At 42.4% G+C, this 27326-nt stretch overlaps 2 protein-coding genes across 2 annotated transcripts in view; one reads left to right on the top strand and one right to left on the bottom strand.

The window, feature by feature from the left end:
- Window positions 1-1978: 1978 nt before the first annotated feature.
- On the top strand, window positions 1979-3733 carry STBD1 (starch binding domain 1). The gene is made up of 2 exons (XM_087737442.1): window positions 1979-2303; window positions 2449-3733. The coding sequence occupies exons 1-2, from the start codon at window positions 2018-2020 to the stop codon at window positions 3258-3260; spliced, it is 1098 nt and encodes a 365-aa protein (XP_087593568.1). The 5' UTR covers window positions 1979-2017; the 3' UTR covers window positions 3261-3733.
- An 825-nt stretch (window positions 3734-4558) lies between these two features.
- Window positions 4559-27326, bottom strand: part of CCDC158 (coiled-coil domain containing 158) — a 39004-nt gene continuing 16236 nt past the window's right edge. The window contains 14 exon segments of the mRNA XM_087737876.1: window positions 4559-9612; window positions 10828-10929; window positions 13406-13618; window positions 15181-15248; window positions 15596-15655; window positions 16516-16569; window positions 17198-17211; window positions 18176-18469; window positions 20499-20624; window positions 21965-22057; window positions 23757-23915; window positions 24712-24824; window positions 25276-25428; window positions 26752-26941. Of these exon segments, the coding sequence (XP_087594002.1) occupies window positions 9536-9612; window positions 10828-10929; window positions 13406-13618; window positions 15181-15248; window positions 15596-15655; window positions 16516-16569; window positions 17198-17211; window positions 18176-18469; window positions 20499-20624; window positions 21965-22057; window positions 23757-23915; window positions 24712-24824; window positions 25276-25428; window positions 26752-26941 (1716 nt within the window). The 3' untranslated portion in view covers window positions 4559-9535.

The raw sequence follows: 27326 nt of genomic DNA, 5'->3' as shown, positions 1-27326 counted from the left end.
CTTTTAGTGTAATGATACAATAACTATTGATTTTTGTCTGCTCTGCTGCAGGGAGATGACTAGGAATTTTAAATTGCAACACACGCACACGCTACCTAAAGAACAGTAGTATGCAGGTGCCCTAACTGATAATCCCAGCTGAGCAAGGTGGTGTGCAAAGACGGAGCACGGGACTGTCTCTGTTTTGAAGGCTAGAAAAAAGGAATGTAAGTAAACTGCGAAAAGATGATCTACTACGCAAAGAGTTTCAGTAGTTAACGCAGCTCCTTACAGTCAAGTGCCTGTTTTAAGTAGCAAGGCTAAGCTGCACCTTGAAGCATCAACAGTGGTAAAAGAGAGTTCACCCAAACCCACAGTCACTGAGAAAGCGCCCAGGCAGGTCCTGGCTTCTCAGCTCTTTCACTCTATTATTGAGCAGAAGATCTGAGCAGTGCATGTTTAGCACATGCCTGAACGCATCCCACACATCAAAGTACCAAAATAGATACTTTTATTTAAGCACAAGCTCAGCGCTTTGTTGGAGGAGGGCTTCAGAGAAGGTGTCTCTTAGCTACCGTGGTAAGCAAAAAAAGGAAAAATATTTAGATCATGAATTCTGTGTATTTGCACAGGCCACCACATACCATATCAGCCAGGGAACTTCACCGCAAAGACTGCACACTTGTGCTTCTATAAATTCGAATGACATTTACTGTCCTGTTAAGCTGAGGTAGCGCTGCTCTAAATGACACTGAAAGATTAAGAAGTTCGCACACTGGAAATAGACTTAGTGGGACATCCACTTAGCCACTCTCTTTTCTAATGAGATAGTGCATAAAATCTCATCAGTGGGCTTTACAAATCAAGTAACGACAACGCCTTTGTTCAGATAAAGAGAATGGATTTTAAAAAGACAGCAGTCAAAACCGAGTGGAACTGCCTCCCCTACCTCCTTCTCTGGTGTTGATCTTTGGCGTTAATAGTCTACACTGACAAACATTTTTAGAGTTTGTCTCTCTAGAATTACCAATTCAAAACACAAAGCTGTAAGTTGCATTTACTAAATTTCTGGGGTTCCTAGTAAGATTTATCTGTATAACCTTTTAATTTTGAAATAAGATTTTACATCGTCACTTCAAGAGGAAAATCGGGTAGTAAAACGAAGGTAAATTAAAATAAACATCAAATATCCTCGGCACTAATGCGCTCTGAAGTCCTAGTAGTCCAAAAAAAGCTTCCTGAGCATAATACGGAAGACAGGAGAGCAGGACAATGTTAAAAAATCCAACTGTAGTCATTAGAGTATGATGCAGAAGTTACAACATCAGCAGTGAATTCATCTCAGTTCTCAGGGAAACCACAGAAAGCCTGGATTTTCATCAATACAAGCATTAAAAGGACAAGCAAGTCACTCACCCTCAGCACACCTGTTACAGCATATAAATCTAAGCCCACCGGTAACGCTAGAATTAAACTTCACAAACCTCTGCGCTTACTACAGCTCCAATGCTTTCTTTCATGCAAAAATAGGAAAGAAACTCAAGCGTTCAGTCCTCAACTTTTGCATGTCATCTCCTTTCATTTTTGCCTTATCTGTGGTTTAAAAGGCTTGCAGCATGGCTACTGTGGGAAAGAAACTCAAGCATTCAGTCCTCAACTTTTGCACGTCCTCTCCCTTCATTTTTGCGTTATCTGTGGTTTAAAAACACTTGCAGCGTGGCTACCGTGTGCAGAGTGCCTCGCTACAGAGACAAAATGAGGGAAGAGAAGGAAAAAAAAGGGGAGAGATGGCAGAAAGGGGCGGGGGGGGGAGAGAAAGCAAGCCTTTCCACTTTTTCTCACCTAACTCGGGAGTCTTTTATTCTGACCTGCCTTTTCCCTCCCTTCAGCCACCGCCCGCCGCAGGGGCGGCCCGACGGCCGCGCCAGGCGCCGAGGGGAGCCACCTCCCGCCCCGGGGGCGGCTCCTCCCCGGGGCCGGGACCCGGCTTAAAGCGGCGCCGGGGGGGTGGCGGCGGCCCCGCTGCCAGCGCCCGGCCATGGCCCGCGACCGCGGCCCGCCCGTCTTGCGGCAGCCCCCCGCCGCGCCGCGCTTCCCCGCCGCTCTCCCCGCCGAGGCCCGCGGCTGGGGCTGGCTGGCAGCGGGGCTGTGGCCGGCGCTGGTGGTGGGGCTGCTGGCCGCCCTCGTCGCCTGGCTGTGGTACGGCGGCGGTGACGGGCGAGGCGAGGAGGGCGGCGGCGAGGCGGCGGCCGGGGCGGCCCCGCTGCGGGGCGGCGGCGAGGGGACCCCGCAGGCGAGGGGCGAGGCGGCGGCGATGGCCACAGGTACCGGGCGGGGGTGCTGCGGGGGGAGCCGATGCTCCGTGTGCCTCGGCCTGCCCCCGCCGGCCGGCCGGGACTTGGGTTTGCTGCCGCTGGGCTTAACTGCGTTGCTTAAACCATGCCTGTTTTCATTAAACGCCACTTTTAGAGGATCCTCTGGGGAGCGGGGAGCAAGCGCTGCTGGAGGCCAAGGCCGCTGCCCTGTCCGGCTCTCGGAAGCCAGGGGAGGATCCGGAGGCTGTACCAAGGAAAGAGCTTAACCATGTTCAAAGCGGTGGAGTTTCGGGCGAACCTCTGGAGATGGAGCAGCCGCTCCCAAAGCGGGGTGCCACCGACTCCGGGGAGCATCCAGCTGATACGCACGGCAGCCAGGCGGGCGAATCGAGACCCCAGACGGGACAGGGAAGTGATGGATGGTGTGTGATGAGCTTGGCAGGAAGCTCCGACAATGTCTGTAAGGACAGAAGCGAGGAGCAGCCGGGTCAGCCAGCCGAGAGTAGGGACTTGGACCACGAAGAGTGGGAAGTTGTTTCCGAGCACTTGGCCTGGGGGGAGGCTGGCAAGAATGGCAGCGTGGAAGACTCCGACGGCAAGGAATGGGAACAAGGAGACTGCCCTGATGGGGACTTGAAAGCAAAGAGAGTTGCAGCCGTGCCCCCCATGTTTCAAAATATCCACGTGACTTTCCGCGTACACTACATCACGCACTCTGACGCTCAGCTGATTGGTGTTACCGGTGACCACGAGTGTCTTGGCCAGTGGCACAGCTATGTTCCCCTCAAGTACGACAAGGATGGCTTCTGGTCCGAATCCATTACTCTGCCAGTAGACACCAAAGTAGAGTGGAAATTTATCTTGGTGGAGAACGGGAAGGTCAGACGTTGGGAAGAATGCGGCAATAGGACCCTGGTGACTGAACACGAAGATCAAATTGTTCATCAGTGGTGGGGATACCATTAATGGGATTCTGGAAGCGGCTCATCGAATGGCAAACCTGCTTAGATTCATCACAGAGCCCCTAAATTTTACCCCTGCTTCAGTAGGAGACCTTCTCAAGTGCAGAGCTCTGTCAATGCCGTATCAAACCTGGTTAAACTGCGTGAGCAGCAGATCTCTGCCACCCCTTTAGGAAATCACTTGGCAACCTGAAAAATCAACTTGAAACGCGTTCTGAAGATGTGCAAGGTAGGCTATGAAGGCATGAGCAGCAGTCCAAGCAGCTGCCTGTCCGGGTAACTCTGGACCCTGGACTTGAGTTTGCGTTGCTTTGAGTGGGGCTACGGGATGCACCTTTGTACCGACTGCTTAGGGCTTTTGAAGCATACTCGGAAGTGTGGTTACCTACGCTGTAGTAGGAACTTAAGTGTTTTAACTTATGTAATGTATTAAGTAAGCAATAAACACTTTCAGACTGACAAGTCCTTTACAACTTGGCCGGTGAACTGACTCTTAATAACTTTGAAAGGAGCGTTACTTCACCTGAAATCTTAGTGCTAAAGAACTACTGAGAAGTGGCTGGCACTCCTTGGAGTAACCAAGGTTTAACCCCCAAGTACTTCATTCTCTACTCCCTGCTCCCCGGGAAGCACCTCAGCTCAAATCGAGGCTTGGCAGGTAGGTCCTTTTTAGTCAGCCCATCCTGCTGAGAGGAGAGCAAAGGTCAGAGAGGACGGTCTGGGCTTAATGAATTACTTTGTCAGGGTGGGAGCAGGCTTGAAAAAAAACCTGGACTGCTGTGATGGCTAGGGAATAGGATTCTTTCTGAAATGAAGTGGCATATTCTGCCTACCTAGGAACAATACTACAGTATTATTACCAATTACTTAGCTTAAACTCATATGTTGTGTGGTTTTTTTTTTTTCTTCCCCAGACTAGGCTTTTCAACACAAATTTATTTTAAGTTGTGGCCTTCTAGTAAACCAGATAAAGTAGGATACTTCCAGCTTCAGCCAATTCATATTTTTTATAGGACAGAAGCAGAAAGCTGCGGTGCTTGCCTGCTTTTCTTAGCTTTGGTTACAAATACACGATACCACTTCAGCAAGCTCTTCTTTCCATAATGAGGAATCTAGCTCTAGCTTGCAAGTATCACTTCCCTAGAGCGAACTCGGTCTGAAGAGCATCATTTTGTAGGAGTTCTGGAAGTGCATAAATTAGCACTTTGGTTTGGAACATCTACTTCAAAAGCACATTGCTGATCTAATTGCCTCTGCTAATTCTTTCCTGCTTTGCATGTGGAGCAGTCTGAATGTGTGAAACGGAGTGGATTTTGGTGATAGACTGGAAGACGAGCTTCAGAGGCTTACCTCCTGCATCTAATGGTTAATGGACATCCAGTTGGCGGGAGAATACTAGAACTGCTGTGAAGAAGTGTCTGAGATGTTACTGTGAGTTCAGTACCAGCTGTTTCATGACACAAATCCGTTGCGAGCGGGCTGGGCAGCCTGCTCATACAGGCATAGCCACAAAATAGCTAAAGACAATCTTGGGAGGGTGTTAAGGGGAGGGTGAAAAGAGAGAGAAAGACACTAAGGCAAATGAACAACTGCACTGGCAAGCTGGAGTTTTCCTGTTCTCACGTAAAACAAGCCCCTCCCAGCTGTTGCTACATGATAGACCAACTTGTTCCCTGGGTCAGTTACTTCTGCAGATACTAGCTTTGCTCTCGGGTTGTCTTGAGCAGCATGAAGATTCAGGTGAATAAGTTTTATTGCCTTCAAGAGACTTTTTACACAAGAGAACAACGTAGGAACTGTGGGTGGGAGCGAAACTCAGGACTGACTGTAAGCTCAGCTGCTTGTCCAGAATGAAAAGTACCCCTGTAACTACTTCCACAGCAGCAGTATTGCAGGTCTGGAAGGAATGTGCTATCATTTCTGGCAACTGACTCAGAAGGGAGAGGATGGAGCTGACAATTCAGCAGGTGGCTGATGCTGCTTCAGTGGTCTTAAACACATGCACTTGTGCACACACTGGTCCTCAACTCGCTCAACGGGAAACTAATATGAGAGTTAAGTTACTTACTACATGAACTTAAAAGGAAAATAGGATGTAGTTAGCATGCCCTGGGTTGAAAAATAAATATTAACATGAGGCTCATTTCATTTTAGGGGCTACTGCTTCACTGTAACTAATATTTCTACTGTTTAATTATGATTATGCTTATGTACATAAACAGAAAGCTCTTAAGTTCTGTCCATGTGCACCACCACTGAGGAGAGACAACATTTGTGTGGGTTGCAATCAGCAGCTTACAGCTTGAACCGCATAGGTAAAATTGTGCTGAACTAACGGCTTGGTACCTTAATTGCATTTTTTGCACTTTGCTTTTCTAACAATAAATTTAAGCGAACGATATACCTAATATACAGAGGTACAGTTGAAATAGAAGTGGATCTTCAGAAACCACTGAAGTCAAAGCAAATGTGTTATTTCAAGCTGTCTGCAATTCTTTTCCCCATTAATGCAAGTGCTTCAACTAGTGAGATACTGTCAACTTAAAAAGCACTTGTCTGGCAGCCACCGCCATCTGAGTGTATTTATGCATACATTGGAGGCGTGCCTGAGAAGATTAACTCTAGTATTAGATTAAGATATTTGCTAGAAAGCCACTTAACCCACACTAGAATAGATCCTCTAACGCAATGATGAGCATGTTACAAACGGACTAACCCTGAGAAATCTCTCAAATTGAGAACATTTGTTTGTTTGTTTGTTTTTTTAATTAAAGACCCTGCACTTCGATCCCACAGACAACACACATAGTCCTCATGATTGCATCACCTTGCTGAATGATCAAGCAAGGTTCCTACAAAGACCTGCACTGCACCTCTACTATAACCTCTAAATTATTATGCCATTCACATCACTGCTTGCCCAGCAGGGCCTATGCCATGTCAATTACTTGTTATTTGTATGGCGAAAGAACTCCGGATCTCAGTATTATTGGAGGACCTGATTAGTATTTTCTCCAAGGTTACAGAGGTGATTTCTCCTTACTGAACAATCTATTCACTCAAGCGTGAAGGTAGATTTAAACAAAGTTGCCTTGCTGCACAGAAATGGTTATGCTGGAATGGGCTGATATCTGTCTCACACAACGTCCTGGCTATGAGAGTACGGAAGCTACATGTGAGAAACAAGTTCTTGTTGACATTCCTGCATGGATGTAACAGCCTAGCAGCCAGCAGCGCAGGGTATCGAAAAGCAAATAATAAACTGTCTCACTCACAGCTTGGCAAAGCCGGAAAGACTGCAATCAAAGATCTACCTTTTAACTTCACCTGCTCGTACTGCTGACAAGTAACTTCTGACAAATTAGACAATTTGATTACTTGGAGGTGAAATGCAATCCGCTCCTATTTGTGACGTAGGTTGGTGTACGAATGCTAAATGCTGCACCTGGATGGTAAGATGAGCAGACAGCCTGAGGCATAAACCAGTTCAAAGTCACATACAGAAACTTGCATTGCACCTTGCTTGCTTCCTATTCGCTTTGCAGGTGCCTTTGCAAAAACCGTGCCCATCCCACATTCTCTCTGGGAGTTAAACTTACTGTTTGGAGTCTCTCCACGTGATCCTTTGAAAAATCTTAGACTGGTATTAGGTTTTCTCTCTAGGGGGTTGGTTGCCATCTGTGCTGTCCTGCTGTGGTCAATATTTGCCTAACAGTCCTCCCGTCCTCCACCTGTATGACACGGAATAACAAAGCGCTATGCGTGCTGCAAAGTCCAGGACGTATATAGCTGCTCTAGGGCCCGCGAGCCTGTGACCCTTTCGCCTCCCCAGGCCAATTCTTTGCCTTCTGCTGGCAGCAGGGAGGAAGCCCAGACCTGTTCCCAGCTGCGCTGGATTCCGGCACAGGGATGTTAAGCTGCCGTTTTGCTTGGCAGATCTCCCTTTTCTCTGGCTATTTGTACCTCTCCCCCTGCTCCCTTCCATTCTCTCAGGGCTGCGGTCTTTTCAAACTCTTTTTTAGCTCGGCTCCTTGAACACAACTGCGAGCGTGCTTTTCCTTGACCTTTTCCCACCTGCTGGGCTCTGGGGTGACTACATGCTCTCGTTCTCTACGCCTCGCCCTTTTCTTACAAAAACTTTGGTGGATCTGTCAAATATGTATAACAAGTCCAAACTGCGATACACAAACCATCTAAAATGATCCTGTCATTTTCAGTGCAATCGATGCCTAGGGAAGGGGAGATGCCTTTATTAACATTCTGACTAGGCTTGCAACACTGGAGCAAAAAACGACAGATCAGTGGAAAAAAATTATTAGGAAATACAGACAATTGCCTGAATTAAATCAAACTACTGTTGGTAATAACTGCGGACAGCTTAGGAACAACTCACTAATCTCTTCTTCCCACACAAGAAGACCTCAAAATAAAAATAACCTCAGAGATTTGATCTACTCTGAATACAGTTCTGTGGCTTTCAGGTCAACAAAACCAAGCTTGTATCTCCATGGCTTGTGCTCATGAAGCTACTTTTGCTGAGCTGTAGCTACAAATCATTTGGTTTGGACGAAATCATGGGGTAAGCCCCTTGAATTCAAGCATGGCATTCCATGCTGCCCCAAATCCAAGGCAACGATTGCTTTTCAGAAAGCAGATAATAAGGAACAACACTACTGCTAGTGAAGCTGCCCCACTGGCACCTCCTGCTGACCCTGGGGATGATCTCCTTTTCTGTGCTTGGGTACTGCTTTACTGCAGAGGGACATCTTGCCCCTTGTTTTGTTAGTACCGTTTATGGCAAGGACTCCCCCGCTAGCAGGCCAGCAGTTTCCGTGCCCAGCTTCTCAGCCAGCCTTGCTAGACTCTGAAGGGGCAGCACTATTAAGCTGCTCTTCACGAACAGTCCCCGGACAAAAATCAAATGACAAATTCCGGAAATTTGGGATGAGTACCAAGTTCTTCCTCCCCTGTCTTTTTTTCAACAACTATCTTGTTCCCCGAGATACTGTCAAACTCTAATAAGGCTTTAAACATCAATCTGATACTTTAGTGAGCCTGTTCATTATTACTTTATTACTTACTACTTTGGAATTGTTTTTAGCATTGATAGTCTTTTAACTCTTTTTAGGGCAGTAAGTCATTTGCCAACTGCCACAAAATCCTCAAATGTCAGAAGACACAGGAGGTTTTAAAATAAATTCATGTACGCCAGGTGTGCTCAACATGCCTTCCTGTCTATTACCAAGTGTTACGCTAGGAACGGCCTTTGAAAACATTATTCCTAGGCACTCATATTCAGGAAAGGTTGTCTGTATTGGTGACTCAACTGAAGAACATTTTGGAGACCAACTGAAAATAACAGGCCCAGCTATTTTAGCAAACTTCTTAATATGGGTGGTGGAGCCTGGTATTTAAGTCATACTAGACTGTTGAAAGAAAAAAAGTCAGTATAGATTCAAAATGCGTTTTCTTCTGCCTAAACTTCACCTATTTTAGTTTTTATAGAGGGACACGGATTGAAGAAGGACAAAGTCCCAAACTAGGAACATACCCTCAGCTGTAAGTCAAAATACGAGTGCTATGCTTACAAAGCTAATCCCAAGGCAGACTGCGGACTCTCCATTTGTACTGCGAATCAAGCCAAATATCCCAACAAGCAGTGACAATTACATAAAAAATACCACTTGATGAGTCCATTCTGCTTAAAGGAATCATGGTATAGGATGAAATCTGCAGTCTTGCAATTTAAGGTATGTGGTTCAAAACCTTATCTCAACATCAACAGGAGCCACGGGCAGGTTTCCTGCTTTTATTGGAAATACCTGGCAGTTCTGGGACATCCAGATGAATCGGCATTTATTGAAGCAATAACATGAAGTATGGAGGGAGGGGAAACCCATTTATTTTAGAATGAAAAAAAAATGCCCAACAAACCATTTCAAAACTAACTTTCTAAATAAACTGGACATGAAATGGTGTGCAAGATCCAGAACACATGGAAGAAATACTGGAATTTGAAGCAGTCAGCAGTGGCCTGTGGCCAGTGTCCCTCACAGCACACAGTTACTGAAAATGTGTGCCAGTGAAAGAGTCTGTATTTACATTTATTTCTACTCCTCTGTACTCCCCACTCATTTAAAAGTAAAAACTGTAAAGAGTGTCATGGTTCCAGGCAAGAATTACAAAGCTGTAAGAACTTTTATTATTAATCTTTAAAAATGTAACTGTTTTAAACACAACGTACATACGTGAAAGTAATCACTAATGTATACGGCGTCTTCACTTCGACAGCTTTTTCTCCTTTTCCTTTGCTTTCTCTGTCTTCACTTCCTGAGTTCTGAGCATTGATGACATGGCTAAAAATAGCAGCAAGAACGGATTATCTGAACACCACCTTATGTTAAAATGATGGAGGCCTCAGGTGCAGACACTTGAAGCTTTGTAATATCCTCCCACATGTTACACTGTAATTATCAAGCCCTTATAAATACAACTTTAGTTTGCAATTCTTTATATGCAAGGCCTTAACAGAAAAGATAAACCTAGTTATAAGTAGGCACCGCCTCATCTGCTTTGTGAAGACAAAGCACCAAATGCTGGAGTAGTGGCGAAACGCTGTTGATTTCAGAGTCTCTCTTACGGGATGGTGTGAAATTAATACCTTGGGTCCAATGCTCATGGAAACAGGTTTACTTAGTGTGTACATAAAAGGCTTCCCCCCCCCCCCTTTTATATAGTAACTCTTGATACATTACAGATATGAATATATATTTTTATGTGGATATAGAAAACAGGCAAACTGAAGGTGTTAAGGGATGGCAAAGAGTAAAAATGAGAACACTTACCTTACACTTTATATAAATAAGTTGATTACTTTTACCTAAATCAGGTCACTTGCATGTCCCTGACATGTGTGCACTGTACGATGTAGGGAAATAATAACTTCCCAAATCTATGCAGGGAGACTTAAAAGGGCAAAGGGGAAGCAACTGTAATGTGCAATAAGAAAAAGTGCCGAGAAAAGAAATTCCATCTCACTTGGCATCCTGCCATCACAGGAGTTCATGAGCATTTTACGAGCGACTTCAAAGGGAGCAAGAAGAGACCCTGAGAAGTTCTCCATCGTCACCGTGATCATCCCAGATTTAAAAAAAAAGTTGAGGAGGAAAGGATACGCTGCCGAGGCCACTGCTGGGAAACTACGCTTTTGGAGTCTACTGCTGTCAGAGTATCTTTCTGTTTCCATGAAAGAGCCATCGGCTTGTTAAAAATTCCATTTAATGGGACGTGACAGCACATGAGGGCACCCGTGACCAGCTGCCATGTTTGAAATGTTAAGGATCTTGAAGCTTATTAGAGTTAAGGGGCTGAGCAACAGTGCATTGTGGAGTTAATCTAATTACTCTCCTAGGAGCAGGATAATGTAGAAGTGGGTACTGCTAGTAAAACAGGCACGTCTAAACTGACCTCATGCAAAAACACAGGCAGTGCTTTGGCAGGTAACAAGAACAGTTTCTGGAAAGTGTGGGTATTTTAAATAAAATAGGAATATGTTTGGTAAATTCTGGCACCTTGGTTTTTTATCTGTAATGATTCCACCAGGTTTTTCAGGCTCTCCATCTTGTTCTGTAGCTTCCTAGCTGTATCCTCGCTAGTTTCCACGGGCTGAGAAGCTAGTGAGAAAATTATTCATCAATATGTTATCACAGGCTAAAAAAAAAAAACAAAGATCATTATAAATTATTTAAACATTCCATCTAAAGTAAAGTTCTTAGAAAATAAAATTTCAAACAATAAAACTTCCAGTAGCACAGAAAATGAGTAAGAAGGCAAGGTTATTAACAGAAATTTATACTTAGCGGTATTTCTCTTTAATTGAAAATACAACCACATTTCTATTTTGCCTGAAAATTTCCCCATTTGGGCAATGGAGAAAAAGTGCTTTGTGTTACTAAAACAGCACTTATGCCCACAACTTCCAAGTCCCTCTTTGCCAGTAAAACCGCAAGGGTTGTACAGAGGAAAGCGGTAGCGTCAGTTGCATTTTACAGATGGAAAACTAAGGTATAGAAAGATGTAACTTACTAAAGCCAGGAATAAAACCAGAAATTCCAAGTCTTTGAAGATCCAGACCAGTGCACAATCCTGTAGGCATTCTGCCTGCCTGCCTGAACACTAACACCCACAGACTGACACGGTCACAGCCAGTACTTCACGAACAACTACAGTCTCCCACACTGGAGCCTCTTCTGACCAGAACTTGGACTGTTTTCATTTTTGCTACTGTCATCAATTCTCAAATAAAAAGAGGCAAAAAAAAATAATAAAAGGAGCCAGAAATGGAGGTAACTGGCTGCCCAGATTAACAAACAAAACAAAAAACCCAAAACACAACAAAAAAAGAGTGATGCCACTTATCTTTCTCTTTGAACTGAGCAATGATTGGCAAATGACTGAAGGCTACAGTTGTGACCTGCTACATCTCCTGTGGTCTACGTGGAAACAATTTGGGGTTTACGTCCTATTGCAGAGATATCCACACCGCAAACCCTCGTGTTTCCTAAAACAGGTGCAATCCAGAACCAAGACTCATTGCGGCGACGGTTGTGTTGCTCCACAGGTACAGAAATTTGCATGTACTCACTTTGATGGGGAAATGCCAGGCACACTTGCGCTCTGCTTATGAACAGGCATTTCTTAGATGTTAAACATGCATTAAAAATACAGAGTAGCTAACAAATATGCACTTCATCTTTGCACAGCCAGACAGCTGGGGGAAGCAAAGGTCAGTGAGCAACAATGCTCGTGTTCTAGTCAGGGTGACTGCTCAGCCCAGCTGGTTTAGATACCACTCTGCGTAAGGAGAAGATCCTGAGGTTTCTAAAATGCAAAAGATAAAGCGACTAAGGAGAAATCTCCGTTAATAAAATAACACCACAATACAGACATGCTAAAGTTAGGATGAAACGACAAAAAAAATCCCACCTCAGAAGCAGGAAACGTTAGTCCTTTTGAGCTCCTTGGACCTATGGTTAGATTTTTGCCGGTACCAGAACTAGCTTCGAGCTAGGTGTGCAGCATCTGTGTTACACTCCTACCTGCACTGTTTATGTGCCCTCTGAGAGAAATTACATGTTCAGACCTTGCACAATAGAGAAATGCAATGTTCAAAAAATGGTATTCGGTAAGTATTACTTGAAAATTTAGTTGCTTACCTGTTTTTCCTATTGCATCTACTCATTTTGGGGTCTTTCTGCCACTTAAATGTAATAAAGCAGTCCTGACAGCCTGGCTCACTGGCAAGCAATTAATACACTACCTTGAAAACGTTCGTTGTCCTCACACATATTTTGTGATGCAGGAAAGCTTATTTTTATCACTTAAGAGCTACGCAGACACAGCCTTACATCAATATTTTCAGTAAACCCCAGAACTTTTCTAAATGTGTTACAGGAACCACCACAACTACTACAAATATTAATATTAGCCAACTGTGTTGCCTGTTACGGCAAATACTGATGTTAAGCATCCCTACAGTCTATTTACCTGAATAAAGCAATTTACCAGTTCTTAAATTGAGTGGTGTATGGAATTTATCTTCTCTTCTCCTTGTACAATACATTAATTAGCTGCTACGTTTCACTCACAATTCATTTATCACCGAAAAAAAAGCCTTCTACTTGAACAGAACCGTGACAGGGCGAAGGCAGTCTGATGTAAGCAAGAACAGGTCACTTCCAAGTAAGTGGGCCGGAACCGCTAAAGCACTGCTTTAAAATGAACCATCAGTAAGTTATGTTTCAATAAATTTGCGTAACTGTAACTGCACTTGCTGGAACCACAAATGGAAGATCAAGCCCGTGTCAGCCCTGTACGTTTGAGAATCGCTCGTGTTTACGTTCAGCAACGTGAATGGATTCTGTAAGTGACGTATTACAAAGGCCCATAAAAAATACATGCAGTATGAAGTACAGGTACCACAATCATAAACTGTAAAAGACTGTATCAGTGAATGGTGGTGGGACTCCACTGTTTTCTACAGAATTGCTTAACAGCTTAATTTAACCTACAGTTTGTAACTCACGTGCTGTACTGGCTGGGAAGAGACCCAGCCAAGCTCTCTGGATCAGTAAATGGGACCGGACTTACTTATCTGGGGGACTGTGGGTACACCCTCTGGAGAGCCAACCTTCCTTGCAGACAGTCTGTGCTCTGGTGAGGTGCTGGGGCCAGCTGCAAGGTCATCAGGTGGAGCAGTTAACAGCAAGTGTACTGGAGATCTTTCTCTGTATCTCTCCTCCTGAGAAGCCTTCTTGGGGGAGGATGTGTAACGAGGAGCTGCTGAGAAGATGGATGCACCTCCTAGGAGATATCCAAGCAAAGAGCAGTGAGCACACACCTGAAGAGAAACCCCCATACCAGCTTTGACGTTATCTCTGTAACAGTTACAGGGTTGGGTTCCCTTCATCGCACTCTTTCATCCTTTCCATTCCTTATTAGTAGCCAAGGTAGCAGGAGACTACAGCCTGTTTGCAAGGCATGCTTGTTCCTGCTAAAGTGATGGTCATGTGAAGGATGGCCAGTAAACCCGCCCGGGAGAAAGTAGGGCCTGCTTTTTTCTGCTGGCTACTCACTTTGTGTATACTTCCAAAACAGCCTCAAAACAGGTATGGAGTGCCATAGCTGCTAACAACCCAAGACTCCCCATACGTTACTGCTGACTTGGATCTCATTACTTAGGTGTAAGAACCAGAAAAAGCCATGTTGCTTACGCAGGCCTGCCATCTCCCTCCTTTCCAAGAACTGATTGATATGCTTTGAATTCCTGGCAGAAAGAGAGTCATAAGGAAAAGAGACAAGATATGCATAGAAATATGCAATCAACACATTATGTGACATATTTTCATATGTATGGCACACAGTATGTGTGTAAAACAAACAAAAAAAGAGGTTGCATGCAACTAGCGAGGGGAAGATTTACCACAATTCTTCTCTTTTTCTTCCCATAATCTGTTTCCTTACTCCCAACACCCCTCCTGGGATGTCCTGAAAATAGTTTTGGGGCGGTTTCTAACAAACTCCCCTGGTTCAACTACTTCTCGAGTCTTCTATGTAAAAAACCGCTACTTGCAGCTATTTTGGAAGCTAGGAAAAACCCCTGGATGTTGCAGTAGGTTTGCTAGAAGGCTGACAGTAACTACCCAGGAGATTTTCTTTAATACTCAGAAATATAAAAAGAGGACCCATAGCAGTTACTCCTCAGGACAAAACAGAGGAGTTCTAGCCTATCTCTGAAGCACAGTGGCTTGAATGCTAATCGAGATCAATTAAATATAGTAGCACGCTCAGGCAATTCTCACAGAGAATTCACAGAATGGATAACGTCTCGGCAAGAAAACAGAAAGCGGCTAAGACCAGTATCTTCAAACCCTGACGCTCAAAGCCATATCCTCATATTTCTGTTTACGTTACTAAATTCACGTCACCACGTTTTAAAAGGCACTGACCACCCAGTACTTGGAAGGAAATCAACGGAATTTGCAATGATCTGATTCCTCTCAAAAGCACATCCATATTTAGATACCTGAATACAGAATTCAAGAGCCTAAATTTAGGCACCAAAAATTTGACAATATTATCTGTGCTAATTACAGAAGACTATCGCTATTCATGAATAACTACCATGGAAGATATCCATCTTAGGCGTGCTGGTATCAGCCTCCATGGAGCTGGTTTGCAACAAGATAAAAATTTTGCAGTGAGTGCAATACAAACTTTGTAATAGCACCTGCTACAAAGTATTTGAGTAAATGACCTAAGAAAATATACTGTATTTGGACTATATTTTTTGTAATATTCTGTAATGTTCCAGTTTGACACCGATATGGCACATTCATCCTCAACTGTGGCCAGTAAAAACTTACCAAGGGATGTAAAGGGCAGGGTAACGTCTTGGGACTGAAGATCGGCAGTACGTAAGCACGAAGGATCCCTGCAAGCAAAACGATGGCGAAAATTGCATTCTGGAAGTATTATGCTAAGTTTTGGTAATGCTAGCTAGCCTCCACCGTGAGAATGTGAAGCTCTCGTATGTAATCTCCAGGTCTTATACATGTAAATTAAAAACAAACAATGTAAACACGTTCCAGAGCTCACTCTTAGAGGGATGAAAGTAACATCACAGCTTTGTTTCGTAATTCCCAGGAAGCTTTTAGCATTATGAATAAAACAATACCAACAAGCTCAGGACTGATGCTATATTAAAACAGCCTTAGAAAGTGAATCTCAAATGAGTACTTCAAGAAGCAGGTTACTCAGCTAAGTGAAAGCACTTCTCACCATCTGAAAGTATCCTTTTCCACAATGCTTTCAGTGGCAGAGTCTCTAGCTGCAGTCTCCCTGCATGGAAAAACACACCGCTGTCAAAATCACAGCAAAAGCCGTGCCAGCAGGATTGCTACGTTGCACAATTTTAGAAGATAAGCTAGTTTTTTAAGCAGAGTGCAATGGCAGCCACGTTCTAATAGTGAAGAAAAGGCATCGTAAGATTGTTATACGAGATCGCTAAAAAAAGTCTATTAGAGTTGGAGTGAATTTAGACTACTGAAGTAATGAATATCTTTGGGATATAAAGGACTAGATTCATTATCAACACCGGGTAGTCATAAAGATGGAAAAGAGACAATGAACTTCTTTCGACAACTAATGCCATTGCAATCTTCCTTCTGGTTACTCACACAACAGTGCTTCTATTTAGCTTCTTCAGACCGCTCTCCGGTTATTAGGTGCTTTTTAGCCCATATTTCACCTAATAGCATCAGAGGACTACAATAACATAAATTCTTGCCTTTTCCAAGTTTGGACCTATCTCTTTTCTCAGGCACTGTAAATTGTGAGAGTACAGTGGGATTTGATGAGAGAATAGAAATGGATGATTGATTCATTTCCAAAAAACAGCTAGACTAATTTTAAGTATGAGCATTGAGAGACACTTGGAAGCGTTCCAGAGAAGTAAAACCTTACTGAATTTAATGTTGACCTTTTGTAGAAATGCTCCACTGCCACCAGCAGCTCTGCTATTCCATCTGTATGTACACAACCCCCCCCCCCGCTAAGCATGCTTGAAGCATACAAAGCGCTATCTTTCTTTATCATACAAAACCTTCTTCCTCTACGTCAGGCTTTTTGTGACAACCTCAGCTTTGGAATACACAAAAAAACCCCTAAACAAATAAGATTTTATAGCAAATGGCATTTGCCATTTGGCATCTTCTATTCTTATATGGTAACTCTGGATACTTTTAACTAAGGCACTGGGAATAAAAGACAAAAAAAAAAATTGAGCTTCACCTCAGTTTTCACAGGAAACAATCAACAAATTCTTAGCTCTGCTGAAGCTACCTAGAAGCATTTTGTTCCAGCTTTCCATATACCACTTGTGTATCTTTTCGCAAAGGTCCTCTATTTAATTAATAAAGTATCTATTTAAAAGGAAATTTATTAACTTCTGTGGATTTCAGCAATGTCCTGTGGATGTCATTACCACACTTTTCTTTACAGAAAATGTGAAGGTGATGAATGCCTTTCGGTAATCCTTCTCACTTGTTTAACACCAATTCTGCAGTACATGGAAACAAAAGCTTTGGCGATTAAGGATACACGCCTGGCCAATGGATCTCATACATCACTACTTCATTGAGCCATCTCAGAATTTTGATCTACAAGGAACTTCTAAGTCTTTACTAGAATATAAACAATTATTTTCTTCCCAATTTTTAGATACATGTTGTACAACTCTCTTCATTTCTCAAAATATTGTATCGTCCTACTGTATTCACTCAATTAACATCCATATCTGTGTTGTCCGTGACCTCTTCAGAAAGGGGATTTCTCACCTCTTCCAAGGATCTGATCGTAGGCTGAAGACAGCAGCGCATCCTCTACGTGCACCATCTCTGTGTAGAAGGATGTAGAACGACAGCATCAGAACTAGCACTACCAACAGCACCGAGAGAGTCATGTACTTTGACAGGCAGCTTTGTATATTGAAGGATGATTAGGTGTAGCATTCTCCCATCCTCACTTCGGCTCTGCAATGGAACACTGTCGCAACGGAGAAAAATTCTCCTAAAACCCACATGGTCTGAACCACGAAAGCTTGTAACCATACGTAGAAAGGAACGGTTTTTCCCACTGCCACCACAAACAGAGAACAGAGGCAGTAATTACATAGTACAGGCTGGCAAAGGACACTGTTGATCGTCATGCCTCCAAAGGACTCTGTCTGTGATAGGCAAAGTCAAGGCAGGAAGAAGTCATACATTCACTACTTAAAATATCAGACAGACCGACCAACTTCTGTGCATGAATCCTTTCTGCGGTTGTGAAATAGAAGCTTCTCTATTTAAGCTGTCAACAACTTGCATCTCGGTAACAGGCAGATCTTTTGTTCAATAAAAATACCCGGGAAAAGCAGAAAAACCCAGAACACATACGATATTGGGACCGATGTGATTTTGTTCCACCAGAACATATTATGGGAGAAGCATCGTGGTTTAAATTAATTTGATCCTAATCAAAGCCCACGAATTGTATTTTCCTTTATGAAGTATCCTTATGTTCTGGATTAGAAACATCAGAATTGGTGCCGTATTGATTTTTCAACTTCACGTACCATTGCCATTATAATTTGTTTGGTAAAAAAAATAATTGCCTGCTTCAACAATGAGAGAAGGGACATTTATGTAAGGCAGAAAAAGAAGAAAGGAGTTCTAAATGAAAATAAAAGCAGAAATGCCAAAAAGCAAGCAATAAAGGCAAACGGTGTAGTCGCCTTCTATTTCCCTACCACCTTAAAGCATCTGAGGAACCTGGCAAACACCAGACGCTTTGGAAGCTTTCAGATTATCTCAAACTTACTCGTAAACCCAACTTTCTTGCAAAAAGGCATCCTGTGCTGCTCCTGAAGCACGTGAATGGCCAGATCCTAGTTTCAGAAGGCAGTACAAGTTCACAGCACACAACAGAAATAACATTATATTGCTCGTACACTGTATTCCTCATGGTTGTTAAAGGTGATTTTTTCCCACCATTGCTGTCCTTCTTGCCAAGATCCACAGAGGGAATGTCATTGTCTGAGCTTGTTAATTCTTGAAGAATCCTCTTTAGATCCTGCAATGGTTCTTCCTTCAAAACACCTGGCTTGGCAGGCATCTGAAATAAAATCATTCAGTTACAAAGTATTTATAAAGGCGCTCTCTTTTTCAGTTCTCACCTATACTCAGGAATCCTAAGTCACATGTTTCTCCTCCTCCACTCTTGTCTTAGCAGTTAGAAACAGGGCTGCTTTTTTGTCATTTCAGTTAAGGAGTGTTGGAGGCTAGATCATGGTAACTTGAAGGCTGTCAAAATACTCTCTGAATATGACTGCACTGTTATTTGGAAAGTTATCTGACAGAAATGTGTGAAGCAACTTAATACGATCGAGGGAGAACACGGCTAACATCTGCATTTTGAATAAATGTCGTAAAAGGGTTACGACTACTGTTTCACAGTCAAAAACATTAAAATAAGCCTGTAATTATGAAAGCTTCCCCCCCCCAGCCAATACAACCATTACCTTTTTCAGTACTCAGAACCAATAATCTGTGCTTATGTGACAACTCTGTTTTCTCCTTTTTAACCTGTGATTCCAGCTATTACTGTGCAGTACACAAACACAGCTCTGAAGACAGAAATACTAGTATATCGGGGTGTTTTCTAGGCACTCATTTCTATAGCAGCTGAGTTGTCTGCAAGTATAAACCACTTTATTGTCACAGCCATGCTCTGAGATGAAGTGCAATATTATTCTCATTTTACTGATCAGGACTCGAGGCAAAGGCCTGGTTCAAAGAATCCCTTCTTGCTGTGAAAAACTGGATTTTTCAGACTACTCAGCACTTTGCATGTTCTAAGCACAGCTCCCACTGACTGAGGCTTCAACTGTGGATGGAACTGGCTAGAAACATTTTGCTAACGTGTTTCCATTGAAAAAAAAAATGTCTTTTCCAATGGGAACACACTAGTTTCAGCAGAGCTTATACGAAGAATAAATCCTCAGCCTCATAATGGGTCAATGTGATACCGAGTCAGACCAAATCCTTCTTTTCCACGCTCTGGCTGAGAAACCAGGCTATCGACCGGGTAGAGTCTCTGTCTCAAGTGCTGGAGCTGCCTCATTTCGTACAATAACTAATCACGCAGGAACCGAGAAGGTTCAAGTAGACCTTGAATCAAGTTCTCCTACAACCTGTTAGGTCCTCACCATGGTACATTAAAAATCGGTCCTTTTTCCTTCTTTATCCTCAGAAGTATAAAGTAACTCAAAGAAAAATGGGAGTGCCTGACGTTGCAGGGATTTCACAGAATTAACTGTCCTTTGTTCCTTGACGTGTTTGTTACCACATCAGAAAGTAAACTAGAAAATATTAGTGAAAAATAACTGCACTAACTTGTAGTCTCCTACAGATTTTGACATAAAAATTTATGAAAAGACCTCTACCAATTTCTGTGGGAGATACATCAGGTCTCTTTTGGAGGATTATACAAAATCTAAACAGAAAATACCGCAAGATCTTTTTGGTTTTGCATGAGAGATTTGAAATGATGTTTTCTGTAATGAAAACTTAGAACAACGCTAGCATCTAACTGTAGATGTACAAAAACAAAAGGAAGGAAGGACAATGATGCATCTTTTAGGATGGAATTGGTCAAAACCAGTGAAGGCCAGCTTGGAGAACGACTTAAGTATTAAAAGCTACTACAGGTCAAAGAGATGATGAAATTTATCAGGAACTATGTACAAGTCCATTTTCACTGCCAAATATAAGTGATTTACAGCAAGTAAAGTACTAGCAAAAAAAAAAAAGCGAAAAATCAAACTGCTTACAGATCAGTACCTTCAATTTTAATAGTTTATAAATGTTACTGGTGATAGAGGTAAGATAAACTCCTATTACCATCTACAGAGTTTTTTATTGTCCGGTTGGTTTTTACGCATCTTTCGCAAACGGGAAAAAAAGAAAATCTGAAAGGCCATAATGTACGAGAAGCTACAGAAAATGATTTCATCTTTGGTGTTAAGAATTCACTCTTGGACACTCCTACCAGATGCTCTCCCATTTAGAAATTCCATGTTATTTTTATTCTTTGGAACATCCCCGTCTCCCGTGCAGTTTCCCATTTTGAGGCAGGTACTCACACGAGGGGCACAGCTGGCCAAGCTCAGGGAAGGTGGCACGACAACGGAGTGAAAGTGGGACAGAGGCAGTACGTGTCGCAGCTTGCCTGAAGCAGAAGCTGATGAGTAGCCTGGACCCTGCAGCTCCTGCAGAAAAACATCAGCCGAGCAGAATAAGCAAGTATGGCTAAGCAGAATAGACGGGCATAGACAGCATGCCCTCTGTAACAGGGCATCTCTTGTAGTCAAATCTTTTACAATATGCAGCACTCAATTCTCAAAACACTTCCTAGTATTTATTAGGTGTGCTCAGACATAACCCTTTTAGTGACTGCTCTGGGTGCAAGAGGGGCAGTTTAGTTTAGTTTCAGAATTTGAACATATGCTCTGGAAGCATTCAAGCGGAGGACATCTCAGGGCCACCACAGAATTAAACTGTCCCACAGTTCTTGTCCCTTTTTTCCCCACTTGAGTGAGAATTTCTTTCGTTGGAGTATGAGATTCCCCACCTTTGCCATCGTTCATGCGAAGTACTTTTTGTATCGCTTATGTAGATTTGTATTTTGAATATTACATTTCATTTCTCACTCAAAACTAGCAACTGGGGTGGGTACTAAAATTAAAGATAATTTCTTGTGACAAAACTACTGTTCCAATATTCATTTATAGCAGTAGTTTCATTGCAGCCTTAATAGTCTATGGTTATAAATAAGACAAACAATATTCTCTATTAAACTCATGAGTAAAAACAGAGATTGGACTAAAACTATTGGGGAATAAAAATTCTGGGCTCTTTAATAAAGAGACTGGCTTTACATTACTGCATGATTTTCCCTATACCCTGTGTTTCATGAACGCTATATAGCTGCACAGATGTCAATTACATCTTCCTTTTTCTGTCCCAGATGCCTCACGACCCTGTTTCTTTTCCCCTTGCTTCCAAAAAAGGAAAATAATTTTTAATTTTTTTTGTTCTGCCTAACTGATTAGCATAATCAAATTAAATACAGAGCCCTTGTTTCCAGCCTGTATGTAGCTTTAAGGTTGCTGGTTTTATTTCAGGCCTCAAGAAGGACGTGGGTGCCCAAAAGCTTGTTAGTACTTTCTACGCTAGCAAAAGGCACCCCTACAGACCTCGTCTCTCTAATTCAATTTTCACAATAATGCCATGAATATTTCTAGCTTTTATTTGCCTAGGGCCGCAATAAAATGCTGAAGCGTCACTGAAACCAAAGCTTACCAGCTGAAGCGTGTGGTCCAATATTCCCGTGGCTGTTGAGTTTTTTTGTTGCCCTTACCGTAAATAGCACTTAGAAGTAACTGAAATTATGGACACGACTTGTGCAGCAATGAGGTATTCCATGTAAAGAAGAGTTTCACAACAGAAACTTTTTAGAGTGTTTGCAATAAATAGGGTTAAAGCTAAAGTTAGGACACAAAGTAAATGCATCTAACTTTATATCCATGCTTCTCAGTAACGTACTTACTTTTACATCTAAAGTATGCTGCAGTCTGAAGCGCACAGCTTCTTGTTCCTGACACTGGATTATGCACTGACATTCTGCAAATTGCATGGATGCCTGTAAGAGAGGATAGATAGAAGAGGCATAAATTAATTTTGCTAACTTTCGGTGGATTACACTCTTTCGTGTTTTCTTTCCAATAAAGAAACAACAAGGTACACATACAGATGCTGTACTTATCTACTACTATCAGTAGAGAAATACTGCAAGATGACCAGATGCCTTTCTCGATAGGCTTACAAAAGCAGCTGCCTGGTTATAAGATCCTCATCGGCATAATATGCACACCATAATATCACAGAAAGGAGCTAATCCTGTCAGGGACAGTCCTGGACCTACTGAACACCTCTGGGATTAGAAAATTCAACTGTGCTAATGAGGCAAAACTATACTGAAGGTTTTAAAACGGATGGCTAATAACTTCGTTGACTTGTCTTTGTTGTTATATACTCTTTCTTCTTTAAAAAGTTTACTCTGAAAAGGTGTGAGAAGATCTAATAACGTGGCTATTTTTCATTAAGTACTTATCAGGACAGCAAGAAGAAGAGAGGAAGCTCTAAGCCAAAGCACAAAAAGAGAGAGGGATCTTTATGAACCAGACTGCTTTTATCACTCTAGGAGAGTTCCCTCTTCAGTTTTAAAATAAAACCTGGCTCTCTTTCTGTGCTTCCTTGTGACTGCCCCCGAGGCATGGGCAGGCTCCCCGAGGCACTGTGGATGCTACAAGCAGCAGCTTTTTGAACGTTTAACTCTGAATCATTAATGATGAGCAAGATGGCCAATTACACTTTTTGATGTTTATACAATGGATGCTCTGCAGTGGTATATATTAGCATCCTGTGAGACGACACAGTACAACCTTTACAGCCTTCTAACTGTTATTTAGTGTGCCATATGTGCTTGTTTTCAGTGAGCACCGGCCTCCACCGTGTCTCAGCTTCTCTGTCAGTTGGCTATTACTGTGCACAACGATACGTACTACAAAGAAAGTTAAGTTTCCAACGTCAAGCATTTAAAGTAAGAAATGCCACACTTGGGAGGAGGTATCACAAGTACGTTTATTACTTTTTTTGAAGTAATAAAGCAATTTGAGAATGACGCCTTACACGAAATTTACATCCTGAAAAGCTAGGATTCTGAGCAGCTGAAAAGGACTGTTCCTTCTCGAAGAGCAGCAGCTTACCTGTAGGGCACCTGGGATTTATCTGCTAGTCAGACCAAAATGTAGAACCTAGCCTTAAGAGTTCGGTATGTCAGCAACAGAAACCTCAACTAAAAAAGGCAAATGAAACAAGACAATGTTCTTAACTTCCCTCACCCTGAGGGCCCCACAGCTGGCTAACTAAGGTCCCAGAAAGGGCTGAGCATGGATACGTGCGGTGAGTCAGTGCGTGCCCACGCTCGGTTCCAGTGGGGCCCCTGTTATACTGAGTAATAGTCTCTCTCGCCAGGGAAAGCAGCTGTGCCAAGAGCCAGTGCAAGGTCTGGAAGGTCAAGCTACTGCCTGGAAGGTGAATCTGCTTTAAATTCCCTGCAGTTGTATGAATTCTCTTAATGAAAGTAGAAGCCTTTTACCATTATAAAAACAGAACACAGTCCTCATTATAGACATCTCTTCAGGTAAGTACCTTACAGTACATGTGAACAGGACATATTAAATACAACCTAGGTAAGAGGCCAGACATCCTCTCTTCCCAAGTGACGGTAGTGGAAAGCACCTAGAAGTCTCACTGAACTGAAAGCTACCTAAAATTACCTTATCAAGGGCTGTCTCCATCTTGGATATTTTTTCTTTCAGACGCTTGTCTTGTGATCTCAGGATCTCCAGTTCCCCAGCAATCTTGGTATTTTCTGCTGTAATGTAGCTCAATTCTTGACTTAGTTTACTATTTTCTTCTCTGAGGTAATGTTTCTCCTGAATTTAAGACAAGGACAACAAAGTATGAGTCAAGAATTTGTAGCTACCTACACTATACATACTTGTTTTCTGCAATTTTTTTTCTCTTTGAAAGATCTGAATTAACCCTTTCAGAAGCTTAGCTATTGCATCTTGCAGAAAGATGAGGTTTTTCAAGAAGATAGGTCTTATAAAGAAAAGTACAATTGGACTGGTCCTGATGAAATAACGTCTTAGATTTTAGATCCGTTTTGAAACTGGAATTTTAGGCTTCAGAATCCACAGGATCCAAAGCCAGTAAAGAAGGAGGACAGGTTATAGCGAACAGATATAAATGATCATTCAGTAAATTCCAGCTATTGGTAACTGAATGATTTCTGCGTCACAGAAAATGCTGGAAAGACCTCAATATGCAAGACAGACCTTGACATACAAAGTTTACAACCAGAACTGCAAAGAACTGCCTCAGAAACCAAACAGGGGAAAGCACTGTGGGCCAAATTCAGAAGGATACAGAATGCATTAGTTGACATTTTTAAGAAGAACTGATACGTAAGAGCTTGATTCTCATTTAAACTAGCACTGTTCTGTCACGGAGAACAAATATAAATTAAAACCTGTCTCTATACAGAAGGCTAATTTCTGTGGTAGAGACATTCCCTGACATATGCTAGCAGGAGGTCAGGGAAGGTGCCTGTAACATCAAGTAAAATTCTCTTTGGCCCTTCTTGGGCCAATTGTGCTTTTGGCCATGGATTTCTTCAAAGAAATATTTCTCTACAGTTTAAATACTTTTACACGGAGTTCTTGTGACCTTAGCTGCATTTCTCATTGCCTCTTCCAAGAATTTAATCTTGCTCTGTAATGCATCTATCTGTCCTCTCTTGGCTGTGATCTGCTTCTGCATTCCCACTGCAACTTTCATAGCTGTAAAAGACAAGGTTAATTCTCAATGAACAACATAGATTACGCATTCTGAGTTCCGACAAAAGACTCTGGAAGTCAGTTATCAACAATATGTTAGAGAAAGTTGAAGCGGGATCCTATAGTCACTTATGTGTGCAAACCACCCGTTAGAATCAGCTGGAGCTTCGTCCAAGGTGGTGACACCAGGCCCATCACACACACAAGACACGAAGACAGCATTCCCTGGAAATCTGCGTAAAGATCACCTCAGAAAACTCAACTCGTGGTTTAAGTTTTACAATATGTAGTAAATGGTAAAATAAAAATATGTTGTCCTCTGCAATATTGTTTATTTATTTCACAAAATATCTGGAATATTCTTACAACATCTAATGAGGGATCAATACTTAAAAAATCCTCTTGTTAAAAAGACAAACGTGTGTGATTTTTGGGAAGTTCAATCCATAATTACCATGGCCATCAGATCCCTCCATAGTCTTTAGAGCAGTCCTGGTCTGTTCCAGTTCAGCTTGGGCAGATTTCAACTGCATTTTCAGTTTGTTGGCAATATTTTCCGTCTCCTCGATTTTATCCTGGTAATCCCTCTTCAAATCTTCAAATCCCTCTGGTGAGAGTACATAAAGATTAAAATTACAGTGACAAAAGTTATCATTCTTCTAGACTAAGATTACTGATCTGTTGCCTACTCTATTTAAACGCGTGTTAAATATGCAGATAGCTAAGGCATAAAGCAAATAACATCCACAGCTAACAAATGCGCAACTAGTAGTTCCTTGCCCTGCGTGTCAGCAAAAGCTTCTGTTTCATCAGAAACAAACGTGTTCTTTCGTTGCTCGCCAAAGCACCGGTTCAAGAAAGTGATATAAATCCACATCTCTGAGTTCCTGCTACTAGAACCAACTACATGTTGTGAAAGTCTTAGCGAGACAGCATTTTGCTCTGGTCATTCTTCTCTCCAGCCACACTTCTAACCAGACTCAGGTCTGAACTGATCTAATTTGTCAAGCATTCCCCCCGCAACTCCACTCTGTTTCTTATCTCTCTCTTCAACTCCTCCGATGTCACCCATACCACTCCAAGCCAGTCAGCTGTGTGCTCAGACTCTACCAACAGCTTGGTCCTAATTCCTCTGTAGTCATTCACTCTGATAAGCCCTTCTTACACCTCATTCACCCTGACAGTACTATACAAACGTATGGCAGACCCGCCATGTAAAATCACAGTATCTGTTTAATTCTTACAGAACTTAACCAGTTTAGAAGTATAGCTGAGTTGTGAAGAAACAAATGCTACCAATGGGTATTTTATGAGAGTACAGGGGTGTGTAGAGCGCAAAGCACGGAAACAGTATCATCTGTCTGGCTGCAGTGCAGATTTACCAAAGGATCTTCCTGAATTTTGGTGGTTGCCTTGGGTCCAGCCCCTAATTTTTTTTCTTTTTTTTTTTTTAAATATTACCTTAATCAGCTTCCCCACACATTAGCTGTGAAGAGTGGAGTTAGAACATAAACATTTAAATAACATTGTAGCAAAACTGCAACAAAATAGAAACGAAGTTCCACTGCAATTTGACCACAGATGGTTAATGGATCCACTAGTGCTCTTCAATAACACTTGGGAAAAAGGGGTCCAGTTCCTATTCTGTAATTTACTAGATCCGTTTCTTTGGTCTCCAGAGTCAGGCGGTTTAAGTATTTTTGCTCCAAGTAGTAAGAGACTGCCATAAAGATTGCATTCCCACCATTCTGTGCCAGAATCCCAAACCATGAGTTATCTCTCTGAAGCAATCTGACCATCCCATGCTGGCAGGGAACCTTTTGCTGTACCAGCAAGCCATATTTGGATTCAGCAAGCAAGCTGCTCTTCTATTTTTAACATCAGCCCAATTTAACAGCTATCGGAGCTGAGCTAAGTCGAGGCTGCCTACCTGCAAGGTCAGCTAGCTCACTCCGACCGGCTTGGAGTTCATTCATTAGCTGGTCTTTTTCCAGTTTCATATCATTAAGCGCACGGAGCCTCTCACTGCATGTGTCTACCAGTTTAACCTTTTCCAGTTCCAGCTCACTCAGTCTGGCCTCCATTTCATGTATTCTGGCTTCTTTCTCATCCTTTGCAATCTACTTACAGAAAAAACAAGAGTAATTATGTGCAATACACATAATTATATACAACAACCACAAAGATGTGCAGACATGATCATTACTTTAAATCTTAGTTGTCAGAGAACACTTTGGGGCAAGAGAGAAAAACAGAGTAAAACAGACAAATTGCTTTTGTGAAAATTACTAATGCGGGGAAAAAGGGTACAAGAGAATCTGACGGGATGGCTTCACAGCATGTTTAACCTTACCAGGTGTATATAAAAACTGTTTCCATCCTCTTGTAGCACTACCTCCATATTCACTCCTAATGCTCACCTGTTTTCTCACAGAATTGGATCAAATGCCCTATCTGGAGTGCATTTTTTCGGAAGATGCTGACCTGCATGAGACTACCGTATCC

This window comes from Nipponia nippon, unplaced genomic scaffold (assembly GCF_047370975.1).
Source record: "Nipponia nippon isolate SJK-2023a ecotype South Korea unplaced genomic scaffold, ASM4737097v1 scaffold_6, whole genome shotgun sequence".
Lineage (NCBI taxonomy): Eukaryota > Metazoa > Chordata > Aves > Pelecaniformes > Threskiornithidae > Nipponia > Nipponia nippon.
This window is presented reverse-complemented; position numbering and strand designations above follow the sequence as displayed.

Excerpts from the sequence above, each read along its gene's own strand:
- STBD1 (XM_087737442.1), top strand. The coding sequence starts at position 2,018 with ATGGCCCGCGACCGCGGCCCGCCCGTCTTGCGGCAGCCCCCCGCCGCG. Across the intron at positions 2,304-2,448 it reads GGCGGCGGCGATGGCCACAG|AGGATCCTCTGGGGAGCGGG; the intron begins GTACCGGGCGGG and ends CGCCACTTTTAG.